The sequence below is a fragment of the Sminthopsis crassicaudata genome, chromosome 1, assembly GCF_048593235.1.
Source record: "Sminthopsis crassicaudata isolate SCR6 chromosome 1, ASM4859323v1, whole genome shotgun sequence".
Taxonomy (NCBI): domain Eukaryota; kingdom Metazoa; phylum Chordata; class Mammalia; order Dasyuromorphia; family Dasyuridae; genus Sminthopsis; species Sminthopsis crassicaudata.
In genome coordinates, this window is record NC_133617.1 from 88,631,571 (window position 1) to 88,652,121 (window position 20,551).

General features: G+C 33.5%; 1 protein-coding gene across 1 annotated transcript in view; it reads left to right on the plus strand.

Annotated features, from left to right (window-relative positions):
* FAM135B (family with sequence similarity 135 member B) overlaps positions 1-20,551 on the plus strand; it is a 372,619-nt gene that overhangs the window by 230,180 nt on the left and 121,888 nt on the right. Inside the window, 2 exon segments of the mRNA XM_074264776.1 lie at positions 10,360-10,499; positions 19,815-19,885. Coding sequence (XP_074120877.1) covers positions 10,360-10,499; positions 19,815-19,885 — 211 coding nt within the window.

The window sequence follows — 20,551 nt, forward strand, 5'->3', positions numbered from 1 at the left end:
CTTTTTTTTTTACTTCCTTATAAATTTTTCTTTTGTTCTCTGCTGCCCAACTATTTTCACTTTATTGTTTTTTTTCTTCCTTTCATCCCCACCCCACCCCAAGTAGGCTATAGTTAAGAAAGGATATATTTATGTATATATCTATAATTATATACATACACCTAGATGCACACACATCCTGCCCTCCTCGTCCCCCCCATCTTTCCTATTCCTGCTGACACTCTGCTTTAATTCTGCTCCTTATTTCTTGCTGTTATTTAACCTGCTCCTACCCATGGATTCTCCCTTTTCTTTTTCCCTCACCCTTTGCCTTCCCTGTATGCCCATCCCTCCCTCCTTATTACTTTATAGGTTTTAAAGGGTGCTATACCCTTCATAGTATGTATGTAGTGTTGCCTATTTAACCCATTTCTGATATGACAGGTATTCAGAACTATGAGTTCTCCCCCCCCCCCAATCCCTCTGTGTCTATTCTGGGTCTGATGTTCCTTAGCAGCAGTGGTTCCCTCAGTCTGCCCAGACTCAGACCAGGACTCCCCAAACAGTCCAGGAGGTGAAAGTTTCTGTATTTTCTGCAGGCTCCAGCACAATCCAGCTGGTCTCAGGGCTCCCCACTTGATGTTTGTTTGGAGCTGGGCCAGAGGTGTTTGGACTTGTATGGATTAATCCTGCTCCTGGGGTCTTTCTTCAGATCTTCTCAGGTGGTACCTGGATGACTCCTATTCTACCCCAAGTAGTCTTGATTTTTCACCAATCTATGTTTGCCCTGAAGTACAAATTTGTTCTATTTGTGAGGGAAATAAGAGGAGCCTGAAATTTACCAACCTACTTCTCCAACTTTCCAGAATTCTCCCCTACAATGAGGAATCTTTTCAAGTATGGGTTTTATCAGAGTACTACTGAAGATTTTTCTATGCCTGTTAAAATGTGTAAGTTTGTGATTCTGCTGCTAATAACAGGAAAAAAATAAAATTTTCTCTGTGTCACCTATGTATAAATTATCACATGCTATCTTTTCCATTAGAATATGACCTCTTTAAAGATAATGATCATATTTTGTGTATCTTCATGTCTCTATGGTTTAACCTCATGCCTAATAAATAATTCTTAATAAATGATTATTCAAGATGACGATTAAAAAAACCTAACTTTACTACTTAGTTTGATTCAGTTATTTCATCTACCTATTCCTCAATTTCTTCATCTTTGAAATGGTAGTATTGGATTAGATGGCCTGAGGTCCTTTATGTTGCATAATTTTGATTTTTTGATCTTTGAAACTCCTCATACCAGATACACATTAACTTTTGCCCAAATGATCATATCCCAGAGAACTAATGAGATTCACATTTTCTTCCATCTTTTTAAAATTCTCCCAACTCTTCCTTCTGTCTTTCCATGTTATTACTTCCTTTTAAGTAGGCTCCCTAATGGGGGATAATTTACTTAATTGCCTACAAAAGTGATTCTCATTTGAGCTTATTAAATACTGCATCCTGAGTGCAGGTTCAAATGTGAAATTATTATGAGGCACAAAGCACCAATTGGTTTACCTAGCTGCAGTCCCCTGACAGTTATTTTTAATACCTCATCAGAAGTAAAGACCACTAATTATAATAGTTTCTATAGTGGGCTGAATTTTGATCTTATTTGTAGAAGTTGGGAAAGAACAACTTTGTGTCAAATTTAGTGTTGAGCTAGGTTGAAGTCAATCCAGAGGTGTCCAGTGATGTATCAAAATGTCAATCCAAATTATGCCCAAAGGGCTATAAAACTTTGCATATCCTTTGATCCAGAAGTGTAATTACTGAGTCTATATCCCAAAGAGATCATAAGAGTAGGAAAATGATCCACTTGTGTAAAAATGTTTATGGCAGCTCTTTTTGTAATGGCAGGGAACTGGAAATTATGTGGATGTCCATCAGTTGGGAGATGGTTGAATAAATTATAGTATATGAAGGTAATGGAATATGATTTTGCTATAAGAAATGATGAGTAGGCTGATTTTAGAAAAGTTTGGGAACACCTATATTAACTGATGATGAGTGAAATGGGCAGAACTAGGAGAAACTGTACACAATAATAAGAAGAATATGTGATGATCAATTGTGATGGACTTGGCTCTTCTCTTAATTTTCACCTTCACTCCCAAGGTTTTCCAGTTTTCAAAACTAAGCTCAAATTGTACATCTTTTGAAGTCTATATTTCCCTTCCTTAACACCCTTCCCTTCTCTGAGATTCATTTCCAATTGTACTTTTATACATCTTTTATGTACGTAATTATTTATAGGTTGTCACCTCCAAAAAGAAAATTTTGAAAAGGATTATTTTCTAAAAATCTTCCTTTGTACCCCCAGCATGTTGCAATATTTCATTATCTGTAAAATGAGGATATGAATATTTACATTATTTACTTCACAGATGTGGTGTGAAGAAAGTGCTTTGTGAGTTTCAAAATACTATCTGTATTTGACTAAATGTGAAACACCATGATATATTGCATAAAGAACTGGCTTCATAGTCATATAGATCTAAATTCTAATTATTTGGCATGTGACTGTCAGTGCTCCATGCATTTTTTTTACTCAGTATAATTTTTCCCCAATTACATGCTAAGATTGTTTTCAACTTTAGCTTTTTAAATAACATTGTTTTCCCAAATGCATGTAAAATAGTTTTCAACATTAACCTTTGCAAAATTTTGTGTTCCAAATTTTTTACCTTTCTTCTCCCTTCTCTAGACAACAAGCAATCCAGTACAGATTAAACATGTGCAATTTTTCTAAACATATTTCCATATTCATCATGAGGTGCACTAAAAATCAGATCAAAAAGGAAAAAAATGAGAAAGATAAAATCAAACAACAACAAAAGTAAATACACTATACTTTGATCCAGATTCAGTCTCCAGATTTCTTTCTCTAGTCTATTAAAATTGTCCTGAATCACCTTATTGTTGAAAAGAGCTAAGTCCATTATAGTTGATCATCACATAATCTTGTTGCTGCTGTTTAAAATGTTCTTTTGGTTTTGTTCACTTTACCTTTGCATCAATCCATGTCTTTTCAGTTCAGGCTTTTCTGAAATCAGCTTGATCATCATTTCTTATACAACTATATTCTATTATGTTCAGGTACTATAATTTATTCAGCCATCCCCCAACTGAGGCATCCACATTGCAGTTCCTTATCACTACAAAAAGGGCACATGTGGGTCCTTTTCCTTCTTTCATGATCTTTTTTGGGATATGGACCTAGGAAAGATATTGCTGGATCAAAGGGGTATATACAGTTGACAGCACTTTGGGCATAGTTCCAAATTTCTTTCCAGACAACTCCAACAATGTATTAGTGTCCCAGTTTTCCCACATGCCCTCCAACATATGTCATTTTAGCCAATCTGAGAGGTGTGAAGTGGTACCTCAGATCAAGATTCATTTTAATAAGATTCGAAATTCCAAATTTGTCTTCCTCCTTTCTTCCCTCTCCCCTCCCCAAGACAGTAAAATATCTGATAGAGTTTATACATGTGCAATCATGTTAACTATATTTCCACATTAGTCATGTTGTGAAAGACTCAGAATAAACAGGAAAAAAAAACACAAGAAAAAATGAAAATAGTATACTTTGAATTCAGACATCATAGTTTTTTCTTTGGATGTGGAAAACATTTTCCATCATGAGTCTTTTAGAATTATCTTGTATTGCTAAGAAAAGCTATGTTGTTTACAATTGCACATTTCTATTACTGTGTAAAATATTCTGGTTCCACTCACTTCATTCAACATCACTTTATGTAAGATTTTTCCAGGTTTTTTATGAAATTTACATGTTTATTTCATATAGCATAGTACTATTCCATTAGATTCATATATCACAATTTGTTCAGCTGTTCCTTAATTATTGAGCATCAATTTAATTTCAATTTTTTTGCTACAACAAAATAAGCAACTATAAATATATTTATTTTTTGTTTCTTTCTTTCTTTTTTTTTCTTTTGATCTCTTTGGGATACAGATGTAGCAGTGATATTACTAGACCAAAGCATAGGCACAATTTTATACTCCCTTCTCTAGCATTTATTATTTTCCTTTTATGTTAGCTAATTTGATAAATGTGGGGTGGTACCTCAGAGTAGTTTTAATTTGCATTTCTCTAATCAATAATGACTTTCATATTACCATAATTAGATTTTATTTCTTGATGTGAAAACTGTGAGTTCACATTCTTTGATTTTTTTTGCAACTGAGGAATGACTTGTATTATTGTAAATTTGATTCACTTCTCTCAATATTTGAGAAATTAAGGCTTTTATCAGAAACACTGGCTATAAAATTATTTCCCCTATTTCTGATTGCATTGGTTTGCTTGTGCAAAACGAGCAATTCATTAATTAATGTAATCAAAATTATTCATTTTTGGTTCATAATTTCCTTATCTCTTTTTGGCTATAAATTCCTTCTCTTCCATAGATCTGACAGCTAAGCTATCCCTTGCTCTCCTAATTTGCTTATGATATCATCATTTAAGTCTAAATCATGCATTCATTTTGATATTTTCTTGGTGTATAATATCAGATATCGATCTTTATGTGCATAATGTGAGATGATTTCTCTGATGCTTCTTTCCTGTTCTCCCAGAAGTTTTTGTCAGATAGTGAATTCTAAGCCTAGAAGCTGGACTCTTTGGGTGTTATCACGCATTAGATTATTATTGCCATTACTACTAAGTTTGGTATACATAACTGATTCTGCTGATCCACCACTCTATTTCTTACCAGTAAGAGATAGGTTTTGATGACTGATGCTTTATGATATAGTTTTATATCTTGTACAGCTACTTCACTTTCCCTTATATTCTTCTACTTATTCTCTTGATATTCTTGACCTCTTATTCTTCCAGATGATTTTGTTATTTTTTTTCCAACTCTGTATAGATCTGAATTGATTTGCATGAAAAATAGTTTGTAACTATAGTCACATAGTTCCTGGGTTTGTCTTTCCAGGTAGTATATAAAATATGTTATATTGTTTATGGTTATTTCAAATAGGGAATTTCCTTTTCTATTATTTATTCTTTGTCTTTTTGGCAATATATAGAAATTCTGATGATTTATATGGCTTTATTTTATATCCTGCCACTTTGTTAAAATTGCTCATTTCTTCAAATAATTTTTATTTGATTCATCAGGAATCTCTGAATAAACAATTATATCATCTGCAAAGAGTGAAGTTTTTGTTCTCAAATTTCTATGATCTCTTTGCCATTATTTCATTTAGAAATTTTGTGTCAATATTCATTAAAAAAATTGACTCTTCCTGGTTTAGATATTAGTACCATAACATCATATTTGTGTCATATAAGGAATTCAGCAGGATTCCTTCTCCACTTCTTACCCCAAATAGCTCATATAATATTGGAATTTTTATTGTAGTTATTTTTTTAGTACACTTTGCTTTATAAATCATGTTGGGAGAGAAAAACCAGAGGAAAACGAAAACCCATAGAAGAGATAAAAAAAAAAATGAAAAGAAATTCAGTCTCCCTAATTCTTTTTCTGGTCGCTGATGCCATTTTCTATTCAAAGTCTATTGAATGTGCTTTGGATCATTGAACCACAGAGAAGAACCAAGTGTTTCATAGTTGATCATCGCACATTTTTGCTCTTATTATGTACAATGAATTCCTGGTTCTGCTTGTTTCATTCAATATCAGTTCATGGAAATCTTTCCAGATATTTCATTACTTTCATATACCACAGCTTGTTCAGCCATTCCCCAAATGATGGGCATCTACTCATTTTACAATTCTTTGCCACCAGGGGGCAGCTAGGTTGCGCAGTGGTTAGAGCACCAGCCCTGAATTCAGGAGGACCCGAGTTCAAATCTGGCCTCATATATTTACCACATCCTAGCTCTGTGACCCTGGGCACGTCACTTAACCCCAACCTCAGGGGGAAAAAAATTCTTTGCTACCACAAAAAGAGCCTATTTTGTGTCTTAAATTTGGAGGCACAAGGCACTGTCCCAAGCTCGTTGTGCTGGTAGTCAGGGGTCTTCACTAATTTTCTGCACTGATGGCCCGGCCTAGTCATGTCCATTTTACCAGAGTTTCAGAGTGGCAGTTTGCTTTTTGTTCTGGGATTGAAGGCCTCACAGTTGTCTTGCTGAGCTAGGACTGAGGGTGGTTGGTTGCTGATTTGTGCTATGGCTACAATCTTCCCAATGGCTTGCCAGGTGTCATTTTGGCTGGGCTGTATTTGCTTTTTAGCTACATGAGATAGATCTTCCCCAAAGTTCTCAGCTAGAAAATTGTTTCACTCCATTTTTTGTGTGCGTTCTATCACTCTAGGATACATTTAGAGACTTGATTTAATAAAGTTTCCAAGGAAAATTAAGGAAAATTCAGGCAGCTTCCTGGCTTTTCTCCATCATTTTGGCTCTATTCCCCTCTCCTCCTCAAGCAATTCTTTTTTAAAATTTTATTTTTTTTTCAAGGAATTCTTTAAAACTCATAATTTGCAGATTGGTGGCAAATCTGCTTGGACAAATTATTTTATTGAGAATACTATATGCCAGTGAAGCCGCTGGGCTAGATGAAAATATACATGAAACTTTTATTGTCAGGGATATGTTTGTAATAGATTTAAAGACTGAAGAAATGGATCAAGCCTCAATCCTGTTTAATTTTTTCTTCATTTTGACTCTCTGAGATTCAGTTTGCTTATTTGTCAAATATGGATAACAATGCCTAATACAATTTTACTTTGATATGATTAGGTTTAGATGAAATATTATAGATGATGTTGTCCACATGCCATAAAATTCTATAAATTGACCAGCCATCAATAGTATTACTGTTGCTATCACTGTCATCATCAGGTAATTCTTTAGGATTGGGAAGAGTCTTATTTTTTATTTTATTCTGAACTTAAAAAATAAAACAAGCATTTCCTAGCATAATGGAATATGGAAAAACAAAAGATTATTGCACATGAAACTACAGATCTATTATGTATAACTTGCTCTTGCTTTTAAGTATAAAATAAAGTTGTCATGTAACTTTTTTTCTTTCTGTTTTTTCTTCCCTCCCTACTCTCACCTAGAGATGGCTACCATTAGACACAAATAAATATAGTTATATAGATATAGTTATCTGTGTGTATGTATATGTGTATGTATGTATATATATATGTGTATGTATATGTGTATATATATATATATATGTATACCTATGTTTGTATTTATTTATATTTTTACTTGTATTTATCAATTCTTTCTCTTGGTATAGATGGTTATCTTCCTTCATAAGTCTTTTGTATTTAATTTCGGTATTTATAATAGTCAAAATAACTTACTTGCTCAAAGCCATTCTCAAAACAGTATTATTGTTACTGCATACAATGTTTTCTTGGTTGTGCTCATTTTACTTTTTTATTTTGCACAAGTCTATATGTATTTTTCTAAAATCTTCAAGCTCATCATTTCTTAAAGCACAGTAATATTCCATCTCTATCATATACGACAACTTGTTTAGATATTCCCCAAATGATGGGCATCCCACAAAACTTAAACAATATGATACAGCATTAAAGTTCAAAGGGCCTAGGAGAATATCTAATATAATGCTACCATTGTATAGATAAGGGAAGGCTCGAAAGGATGAAGATATTTATGCAAAGACAGAAAATTAGTGGCAGAGACAAATCTGTTCCCCAATACTCACTTACCCATATTTGGTCTTATTTTTTTCCATAAAGAGAGATTGCTCCTTGTTTGTCATATCCTAAACACTTGATTGCTTTTAGCAGCCCCTTCATTCTTTCTTCCCAATTTGAGTCTCAGTAGTTAGAAAAAAACAAAGGTTGAAATGTCGCTATTTTAAGTACACCATTGTGTTAAAATCTGGAAATAATCCAGATGACCAGAAGCAGCCAAAAAAATAAATTACGAGCAAGACCATAGATCATGTCACAACACTGATTTGTACTCATTGCAGTCAAAGCTCTTCTGTAAAAATGGTTTACTTGCCTTTAGCAGCCCCTTCATTCTTCTTAATTCATCTCTCAGTAGCTAGAAGAGGTTGAAGTTCTAAATTTGGCTACACTAGACATACTATTGTGTTGTAACTTGGAATGCTTCCAATTAACAAAAGCTAAAGAAAATCACTGATGGGCAAGACCAAGGCTATATTACAACATTGATTTGTACTAATGGCAATTAAAGGTCTTCTGTAACAATGGCTTACTTTTCCCCCTTTTTCTTCAATAAATAAACAATTTCATTCATTAGGATTAGAATTTATTGATTGGAAATGATGGTGAACTTTTAAATAGATATCTAAAGTAATTTCCTTTTAGTGGGGAGAAGCTATATGTATGCCATTGCTGTAATAGTAATTTATAAAGGTTTGACATACGTTGAACAGTGGAACAAACATTTTATATATATATACACATATATTTAACATAATGTAATATAATGTAAAGAAGAATGAACTTGAATTAAACACACTTAAGTAAAAGTCTTCTCTCGATCCTTATTTTCCCTGTAAGACCTTGGGCAAGACCTTGCCTTTTGGGTCTTAAGTGTCCTCATCTGGAAAATTGAATGTAATAACACAGAATGCTTAAAAATTTCTGTTATTTGAGGCATCAGAAAGCAGATAATCCCATCATATATGATATGATTTCTGATGTCATCTTCTAATTTTGTATTAATGATTAATTTATTGACACCTACTAAAAACCAGCTTTTGGATTGCTCTAATTCTTAGGAATGCTTTCTTATAATAATGTGAAACTTGATCCCTTGTAACTTCTTATTGCTTTTTTTTTTTAGTAATATTAGTGCCACCAGGAATTATTTTGTTCTTATATCCATTTTAGTGTATTTTTATTTTGTTTTATTTGGAAGGCAGTCAGAATCAAGTGTCTTGCCTAGGTTCACACAGCTAGTAAGTGTCAAGGATGTGAAGCCGGATTTGATTTCCTCCTGACTCCAAGGATGATGCTCTCTCTCTCCACTACAACACCTAGCTATTATTTGTATGGCTTGTCCAATTCCTGAAGTCCATTCCAACTCTGGAATTATATGAGAATTCTAATTCCTACCCTGGCTGAATCACTTAACCCTGTATGACTTAGTTTCCTTATCTGTGAAATCATCTGGAAAAGGAAATAGTAAACCACTCTAAAATCTATGTCAGGAAAACACCAAATGGGTTCACTAAGAGTTAGATATGACTGAAATAACTGAATAAAGACAATAATAAACCAAAGAGAATCTGGTTTTGAAAAAAAGACAAAACATGCTTAAATTTAAAAAATGGAGTTTATGTCTCTGGTCAACATTTCAGAAGCATTCTGATATGATAAAACATTATACTCTGGTGACATTGCCTAAATGATCTCAAAGTGTATGCACCAGTAGTGCCAGCCTACATTGTTCTGTATCTATTTTGGCCAACTCAAGAAATAAATGAATATGTGCATTTGATAAATATTCACAATCTTCTTATTAGAATCTAGAAAAATAAATTGTTCATATTTATATATTTTAAATTTGCAAAGCACTTCTCTCATTTGAGCTTCATATTAATATGGTGATGTCCATGCTATTATACCCATTCTACAAATGAGTTCTTCAAGTAAGAGTTGATTAAACACATCAAAAATGTTGTAAAGATCTACATTTAGGTAAAACCATATACTCTTCTTAGGTACTCCCAGTGACAAAATTCTAATATTCAGCATAAGTTGGTGAAATAAGTTTGTCTCACTCATTTTCTCTTCAATGATTTCTACATTTATGACCTAAGTAGCAATAGTATATGGACAATTGGACTTGAAATCAGGAAGACTTAAGTTCAGTAACAGCTCAGACATATACTGGATGACCTCAGCCAAATCATTTGTCCTCTCTCTGCCTCAGATTTGTTTTGTTTTTAATTTGTAAAATATCACCTATTTCACATGGCCATTGGGAAGAATAAATATGATCACATGGATAGAGACTTTAAAAATCTTAAAAGCACTACAGAAATGGTAAATAGTATTGTTATTATTATTGTTTGAGATTAGACCAATTATTTTATTGCTATAGGATTCCTTGGGAAGAAAGATCCCTCTTCCAGTGCCCCTCCTCTGTAGCTTGCAGAGTTAGTTTCTTACACTATAGGAGATTATAAATGATTTACCAAGTGTAACAAGACTGGTATAAGTTAGAGGTGAGACTCAATTATACTTCTCTAGCTCTGTTTCCTTGATGATATATTGCTTCTCCTTAAGGGGCAGCCTTCACTGTCGGCCCAAATATACAAGTCATGACTCATAGCTTATTGTCTTTTTTTTTTTTCCAGAGGTCTCCAACTTGGGTTCCGCAAGTGTCCAAGACAACACCGGGAATAGTCGGATATTTCAAATCTTGTACAGGAATGAAGAAATCGTTATTAACGAGCTGATGACCTTTCGAGTACATTTACTCTTAGACGGGGAAAGGGTAAGGTGGGGGTCCTCAACCTCTGTATAGGGGAAGGCTGCTATTCAGTTTTTTAAGGCTTGAGACTTGCAATATTAGAGTTAGTGGGAGGTTACTGAGAACAAGGTTTCTGGACTGAATAGGGGGATAACACCATCAATAATCACAAAGCATGAAAAGGTGATTCTGCTCCATCCTCCATCCTCACATCCTGCCCCAAGTAGGAGTTACAGAGCACACACACACAAAAATACTCTCCCTCTCTTTCTCTCTTTCTCTCTCTCTCTCTCTTTCTCTTTCTCTCTCTTTCTCTCTTCCTGTCTCTCTCTCTCTCTCTCTTTCTGTCTCTCTGTCTCTCTCTTTCTGTCTCTCTCTGTCTCTGTCTCTCTGTCTCTCTCTGTGTCTGTCTCTCTCTCTCTGTCTCTCTCTCTCTTTCTGTCTCTCTGTCTCTCTCTTTCTGTCTCTGTCTCTCTCTGTCTCTGTCTCTCTGTCTCTGTCTCTGTCTCTCTCTCTCTCTCTCTCTCTCTCTCTCTCTCTCTCTCTCTCTCTCTCCATTGTAGATCTGTGTCCAGCAGAGTCCTCCTATCCCATCTCAAAACATTGTGCATTTACTTAGTTGCTCTTACATTTCTGGCTTAACCTGAGCTCTGAATTTTTTTTTTCATATTAACCGTTGTCCAGTTTCATATGAGCTAATCACTGATTATTGACATTTTGTTCTGTATTTAGACAGGTCAGTGTCTGAATCTCCATTCATAAGTATTTCCATTTATTCCTGTTTAATCTTGAACTTTTAGATTAGGCACATCACACCAAACTGATTGAGATCCTAAAGTCTTTCACTAGGAGTAGCTGACTTTCAAAGGTGTCTTCTAATAATCAACTATGAAAGACTTGATTCTTCTCAGTGGTTCAGTGATCTAAAACAATCCCGATAGACTTTGGACAGAAAAATGCCATCTGTATCCAGAAAAAGACTTAAGGAGACTGACTGTAAATCAATACATGCTATGTTCACTTTTTTCTTTTTTTTTTTTTAATCTCTCTCATGGTTTTTCCATTTTGTTCTGATTTTTTTCCCAACATGATTCATGTGTTAAAAATATTTTTAAAAAATTGTTAAAAATAAATACATTTTAAAAAAAGGTTTCTTCCAGCTGAAATACTTCATTTACCTATGAATCTATGCCATCTTTCCCCACTTCTTTATTTTTTTTCATCTAGTATATTAACTATCTCTCTCAGTCTCCCTGACATTGAATATGTAGCAGCTTTGCCATGCTTGATCCAAATCATCAATTAAAATGTTGAGCAAACTAAGGGTTTAAGACAATGTCCCTTTACTGTCACTAGATAAGCTTTTTTAGGATTGACATGGGTTCATTAATCCCCAACTTTAAAATAAGGGAGTTAAAGTACATGGTCTCCAAAGTCCTTTCTAATTCTAATATTTTCTTTTCAAATTTAAACTAATTCATTTAAATTGAATAAATATTTATTGTCTTCTGAGTGAGTAGCACTATACTAGATATTGGAAAAGATACTAAGTTTAGATAAACATAATCAATATCCTCATGAAGTATGACACAAATGCAATTATGCTATGTTATTAGTGAATTAATAGCTAGTAATTGTATAGCATTTTAAGGTCTTCTAATATTGTGTATACTTTGGTAAACTTTAATGTCTAAAACTGTACTACGATTTTGAGGTTGTATCTTACCTCATTTGTACCTCTTAACAATCTTCTGGAGTAGGTATTATTATTATTATTGTCCCTGTTGTACAAATGAGGAAATTGGATTTAAGAGAAATTAATTGATTTGCTTGAGGACATACAACTAGCGAATGTCTGAAGCAAAATTAAAATTAAGGTCTTTCTGGCTCCAAATAATGCATTTTGCCTCATGTACCATTTAGAAATAAACAAAATTCTATCTGAGGTCAGAAGGGAGAGATAAAACATAACTTCCTGAGTACAACAGAAAAGACTTCCTGGAGAAGATAAAATTTGGGGAGTACTTGAGAAGATGGGTAGGCATTTGGTAGTTAAGGAAAAGAGAATATTTTCAGGGCATAGAAACACAAAAGAACACAGATTATTCACAGGATCCTGCCAGTCTTGCTAACAGAGTATAGTAGTAGTAGTAACTACTTTACTAGTAAAAAAGCTGAAATGTTAAGAGTGTAATTGATTATGAAAGAAATGGCATGTCAAAACAAAATGGCAAAATAAAGAAAACCCCAAGACGTGGTGTGAGAAAGATTTGAAATGAATCCTATATATCAGACACTAGCTCTGTGACTCTGGCGAATAACTTACCTTGTCTATACCTCAGTTTCCTTCCCTGAAAAATAGGTATAATAGCAGTATTTTGCGTATAATGTTGTTGTGAGTTTCAAATAGTGAATGTGTACATATATATATATATGTATATGTATATATATACACATATATTACAATTTAAATATTATTTTTTTCATTTTACTCAATAGGCAATTGGGAGCCATTGCAATAGTTCTATAAGATAACAATGAGGACCTGTGCTGTCATAGTGGAAATTAAAATATAACAGATGGGACAAATAAAAGGAGGTTTGGAAAAATAAATAAGACATGATTGGATGTTGTCCTTGGTACTTGAAGAGGACCAAAATGACATCACTATGTTAGAGTTGAGTTACAGTGTGTTCAGCTGCAGCTGATCAGACTAATATGAGCTAGGAATGCTCTGTTACAGGTCGGACACAAATAGTCCTTATGAACTTTTGGGGTGCCTTCTCTAATTTTGCACATCTCAAGTTTCTTTTGGGCTAATTCAATTCTGCTTTGTTCATAGAGCACATTAATGAGAGTAAGCCATGCTGAGCTAAGTACACTGACAAATAAGACATGATAACTAATTGATAATCAATTAAGACAATTTATTAGATATGAAGCATGAACAAATCAAAGGTAAAAATATGATTTTTCAACCTAAAATAATGATAGTTACCAATAAGTAAAGTGTGGATTTTGCAGGTTACAGGGAAATGAATAAAGTTCAATTTTATATGTATTTATATTAAAATGTTAGCGAGAATTTAAAAGTGAGATTATGAATGACTCTTTTGTCTTTCTCTGAATTCTAAAATGAGGATACTGCCTTGTACATAGTAGGTGTTTAATAAGTGTTTATTGACCGACTGAGATGAATAGATAAACATATTTGTCGAGAATTTCTGAGAGAGAAATAGACATTTGTCTGTCATTGATTTAGAGTTATTTTAGTTTGGGAGAGAATGTTATTATCCAAGGGTAGAGGAAATGAGAAGAGAAGCAATGAAGGAAAAGTGGGAAACACTCATTAAGCCACTGAGTAAAGGAGAAGCCAATAAGAGAGGCTCCATGAGTACAAAGTGAGAGAGGCTTGCTGAAGAAGGGCATAATGAGGAATGTAGGGAGGAAAAGAATGCCAGATCAGAGGGTGAGCCTATTCATCAGAGAGAACAAGATCAATAGTGTCACCTAGTACGGAGAGATCAAGGGTAGGGGGGAAAAAAAAGCATTGGATTGTTCAGTAAAATGGCCATTGATGAGATTAGTGTCAGCAGAGTAGTGGGGAAGTACTGTTTTTGTCTTCAGCCAGTTGAGGTGAGAAATTCTGAGTAGGTAGGAGGTGTTCATTTCTATATTTTTATTTGGTATTATAAGGTTCATGTTATAATAAACTTAGTTATGATATCAGAAACAATAATAATCAATAGTTGTGATAATAAAAAGTTATATTGTGCTCATTATGAGCAGGGACTGGGTTAATAATTTTATAATCATTATCTCATTTGATCTCTTACAATAACCTTGTGAGGTAGGTTCTATTATTATTTTTATTTTACAATTGAGGGGACCAAGGTAAATGGGTTAAATGACTTGTCCAAAGTTACAGAACTGGTAAGTGTCTGAGCTCTGATTTGAATTCAGGTCTTTTTGACTTGAGATCCAGACTCTAGATGTTTTAAGGACCCTTCCAATTCAAATGTTCTGTTTCTTAAAGAGGTATCAATATATCAATATTCTTCTGGTCTGGTTGTTCAGTTTCTCTTGCTCTCATCCAGCCTAGACTCTTATCTTGTCTAAAAGAAATGTCATAGACAATTAATAGCTGGAACCAATGAAGGCTATAAACTAGGGAAAAGGCATAGATGTTACTTGTTTGGATCTCAGGTTCTAAATAATTGATGGTAAGAGATGATATATTGACTACTATGTTTGCTACGTTACATACCTTACACCATAACAATGCAAAGAAGCATGTTCATTAATGGCATTTGTATTTAGCAAAATATGGCATCCCCAGTGCTTTTATAACTGCAATTTTTAAACTCTGAGAATCTAAATATAAATTCTAGGCATATGTGTCTTACTAGATCATGTTTATCTAGGAATGTGTTTTCAAAGAAGCCCTTCAGTAAGAGTTCTTCCAATTTTACTTGATCAAAATATTCTTATAAAGAAAAATTTGACAAGCTTTCCTATCTCAGAGAAGTTGGATTTCCATCTGTATGTCGTGTCATGGTATCATGAAAACACACAGATTTGAAATCAGAGAATTTTAGCTTGATATGTCCTGGTTAGGCTAGATATTAACTTTTTTATGTTGGACAAGCCATGTCACCAATATATAGTGTAGTTTCATATTATATATACAATATACAATATAGTTTTATATTATACATGTAACATTACATTATATATAATAAAATATGTAATATAAGCATGTTTTATGTTATTTATATAAAGTAAAATCTATAAAATATAGGTAATATTACTTATATTACTCTTCCACACACTTTGTAAGGTTGTTATAAGAAAAATGATTTATGAACACTAACTTTAAAAAATGGGAGGTAATTATGAGGGACATGAACAGAAGGAGACTGATGATTATGATGCTGGTAAAGTAGTAGTATGATGTAAATTTGGTATTAGACTTGGAGTAGAAAAGGTTGAATTCAAATCCTGCCTCTGAGATTTATTAATTGTATCATCCTATCATCATTTTATCTTTCTCATTTTAGTTTACTTATCTAAAAATGAAGACTTGATGGACTCTAAAGTCTCTTTTTTATCTAAATATAATAATAATAATATAATAGCAACAACAATAATAATATTAGCTAACATTTTTAGGAGGCAATTAGTTGGAGCAGTGAATAGAATGCTGAGCCTGGCGTCAGGAAAAAAAACACACTATGAATTCAAATATTACCTCCAGAGATTTATGATCTGTGTGACTCTGAGCAAGTCACATAACCCTGTTTTAGTTAAAAGTCTTTAAGACAGCTAGAGTGTTTCAATGGATAGAGCACTGGGCCTAGAGTCAGGAAGCCCTGAATTTAAATCCAGCTTTAGACATTTACTAGCTGTGTGACACTATGTAAGTCACTTAACGTTAGTTTGCCTTAATCTATAAGGGAAGGAAATAGTAAAATACTCTAGTATCACTGATACTATATATACATGTATAGTATTGGTGTGATATAGTTCATAGGGTCATGAAGAGTTGGACGTGACTAAATAACAAGAAGATAGAGTGGTTTAAGGTTTACAAAATGTTTTACATAGGTTTTCTCTTTTGATTCATGATTAACTATTTCACAACATTTGCATTAGTATCAGATTAGATTGTTACATCTCTTTGTTGCTTGTCACTATTTTTTGGATTATAGAAGAGAGAAATGATTTAAGCCCATACAATTAGATATACAGCATTCATCTGCATCTGGTATAGAGTCTCCTTATTGCTTATTTCTCTATGTTTATATATGCTATATGGCAGTTGGAGCAGATCTGTATAATTTGCCTTTGTCCTCTTAGTGGTATTTCACTCCTCACATAGTACATGAGCTCAATGTCTTCTTGGTCTATGTTCCTTTCCTTTATCAAAACCCTTTGAAAAGCAGATTGGATTTTAGAGGCCTATGCCTTCATTTGATGGATGTAGACTCTGAGGTCAGTAAGGGCAAAATCATTGGTCAAGGTCATAGAAGGAGTTAATGGCAAATTGAGGCTAGAAATCAATACCCATTTCTTTTCAATGATTGTGTCATCTACTCAGTAAATAGACAGTTAAAAATATTATGTATTTACTTTATGCCAGGCACTATGATGAGTTCTGGGGATGCAAATCTAAGAAAAGAAGAGAATTCCTTTTTTCAGGGAACTTTGTATTCTAATAAGAGAAGGATTAAAACATGAAGAGAAGCTGGAAAGCAGAGGAGATGGGGGAGGGACAAGAGTACCAATAAGTGGAGGAGTCAGTTCAGAAGTGAACAGCATGAATGGGGAATCTCATGAAATGTCATTCTGGGTCTGAATTAAGGATTCACCAATTAGGAGAGTAGGCCTTAGCCATCTGCCTTCTGATTCCCTTATTCTACTTATTTTTTTTCCAAACAAAGTCATCAAAAACCTCTTTATACCCTAATATTTCAGTTTCATATTTTCTGTCCTATTTAATCTATTTAGTCACTTTATCTATCCATCTATTCAGTTATCAATTAATTAAATATAATTTAGCTAATTGCTTATTTAAATTTATTTGTTTACAGTCTCCTTATTATCCTTTATCCTTCCTTAACTCCCTATCAGCCAGTCAATAATATTTATTAAGACACTACTATGTGTCAGACACTGTCCACTCCTAATCTGTTCTCATATATCTTTTATTTCATTAGTCTCCTCACTGAGGAGACTTCCTCCCCTATTTAAGCATAACATATCTCAGGGCTTAATTTCTTTATTTGTCATTACTTTCTGTCTCAGCAATGCCATCTACTCCCAAGCTGTTATCATGTCCTCACTGTTGACAGTGATACTGGAGGAAAACATTTGGGCCTACAATTGCATTTCCCAGTTTCTAGCTAATAATGAATTGGATCTGAAGACACTAGTATAATTGAATCTTATTGAAGATACTGATAATATTTTGATGAGGATCTAAGGTAATAGGGAAAGAAAAAATTTCAAGAAGATTTGTAAACAGTGAAGAGAATTTCTAGTTTAATGTAAACATGTCAATCTAAAATATCTCTCATAAATTGAAAATGCTCTTCTTTAATAGTAACACTAATGTCACATTGAGATAAGGAATATTCATATGTGCAGATGCATAATTATATAAATATATGCACATGAATCTGTAAATATGTATATATATATATATAATTGAATTGAATTTATTTGAGGTGACATAGAAATATTCACTAAATTAGAGAGATTAAAGTATCATATTTATCAATCATCCTTTTTATTCCACTATCCCCATCATCAATACTTTGTCATTACCAACTTGCCAGATTAGTTTCATGACTTTCTTATACCATTCATCCTTCAGTTCCCTACTCTCTTCAAAATGAAATGCTAACCCTCCTGAGCATGTTCCAACAAAATATGATCATACATAAAGACCTTGTTCAAATTCTTTCTCTTATATGGAACCTGATTGATTTCTCATTATCAGAATTCTTATAATCCTTATATCTCATCCCCAGTTATCAATTAATATCCGACATGTTGTCTTCTCCATCCTGTTGTAGTTAGACAAGATGACATCTGAAACATCCTCAATCCAGGATACTTTCAATTCAGCTCAGTAACCATATATGTATGTGTGTGTGTGTGTGTGTATACATACACACACACATATAAATATATATATATAAAGATTCTGCAGTTTTTTAGACCCTGTTTTCAGAACTAAAGATATTAAGTTAAATGTGATAAAGGTCTTATCATCGAGGCATTTATAATCTAATATGAAGGGAAATGCACCTACAACTGTAATTTAAAGTAAAATTAAACTTGATTTAAGAAATATTTATAGAATTAAAAATTTAAACTTTCAGTTTGAGAAAAAATAAGTGCCCCAAGTTTCAACTTTCAATTTGAGAAACATTGAGTACCCATGCAAATAACTATTTGTACTAAGTGCCATTTCCAAAGATATAACAAAACCAAATTATTTTAGGCCTCAAGGGATTTATGTTCTATTATAAAAGAGAGATATTATGTACAGGGAGATTTGAGAAATTTTTTTTATTATCCATTCCTTTTTTAGTCATGTATAACTCTTCGTGTCCCAATTTTGGGGTTTTCTTGACAAAAATACTTGTAATTTGCCATTTCCTTCTCCAGTTTATTTTTACAGATAAGACTTGCCCAGAATCAGACAGATACCATATTTGAACTCATGAAGATAAGTCTTCCTGATTTCAAGCCCAATGCTCTATCAAGAAATTATAATCATGATAATATAGCAACACCAATTGTCTACCCTCTCCTTCTACTCACCATCACTATGCATATTCTTAAAACACAGTAAAAGAGACTTTAAGACTTTGAACAAAGAAACGTATTAACAACCAAGGGACCAAAGAAGAGTTTGTAATAGAACTGCTGTTTATGGTATAATTAACTGAATATTGATTAACAAATGTTTATTAAATACCTACAGAAACCAGGGCAACGTAGACAGGTGGTTCTAAGGCCTGGTAGTCCTGGATACAAGTCCTACTTCTGATGAGGAATGGCTATGTTGATCTGGGCAAATCATCTAATTGTTTTGTGCTCTGGACAATATTTTTAAGACTAGTTGGCAGAGAAGTGCCATCTTTCAATGATAAAGAGCATTCTCTCACCTGTAAGTTCCATGCACCAGTGAAATATAGAGGTTCAGATTCTATTCCTAAGCAGAAGAGTGCCAAAGACAGATGAATGAAAGTACTGCTTTCATTCAGTCTCCTCCAACCTTAGTCTTTATCCTTAGTGCTTCATTGTAATACACAGTACATGTTATGTGCTTGATTAATGATTGCTGAAGTGAACTGAATAAAATAGAAAGCCAATACCTTTATGGAACATGCAGTCTACTAGGGGTATTTAATGTGTATACAGAATAAATGTGATTCATAAACAAGGATATGGAATAAACTATAAATATCGAAAATTACTTAGAAACACCTATAAAAAGGAAATAATGTACACACTTTTGTGTACACATATACATACACGCAAAACATATATTTATTTATTTATCTGTGAGTTCTAAGGATAGATAGCTATCCCTCATTAACCAGACAGGGTTATAGAGGAGGGAAATGCCCATTCCAGCATTCTCAGGTAGATATAACAATAAACTTGAACTTGCTGTGAAATTCTCACTGTCTAGAGGCCACCTGATTAATAAATTCAACAACCTGAATGCTCAGTGGTGCAATTCTCTCAAGAGGGGAAATATCAGATATTTGAGTTGAGGCATAAATTGCTTTTGGAATAAATTGCTTTTCTTTCCTTTAGGTTGAAAATGCTTTAAGTGAAGTAGATTTCCAGCTCAAGTTGGACCTTCATTTTACGGAGAGTGAACAGCAGTGAGTATAACCCCTGTGACTTTAATCCTATTAATGTTTCTTCCTGATGTCTCATATAATTCTTTTTCCTTGGGGTGCTGTTCTAGGAGCCAACTTTTTGGTAACAAAGAGCATGTTTTCTTACCTGTGGCCCATCCATGAGATCATGATGGTAATTAAGTCAGCTATAGAATCCCAACTTTTTCCCCTATGATTATAAGACATAGAACCATATTATCTGAGGAAGTGGAAGTGAAAGATGTTTATCACGCAGGAAGCAATGGAAAAGCAAATTGTATGTGTGTTTTTGTGTTGAGTGTGTATATGCATGTATTGACTGCAAATCACTAGTTACAATGAGAAATAGAATTAAGACTGTTATGGAATAAAGAAATGCATGAAGAAAAGAAAATGGGATAGTCTCCTGCAAGAATGTCAAGTCTTTTGGTAACCTCAGAGTATCAAGAGAAGGTGGTAGAGATCCTCTGGAGCAAATTTACAGGAGAACATGAATAAAGGGGAAGAAGAAGGAGTAGACATGGGTGGGTTGTGATCAGCACCAGCACTGATTTGATACAGGTCTATTTGAATATAAATTCCACATTCTCTCCATTCCTTGGTATTTAAGCTATTATGAAGATTTTTTTCATATAAAAAAAAAGCATAGACTTATTGAAAAGGGCACTG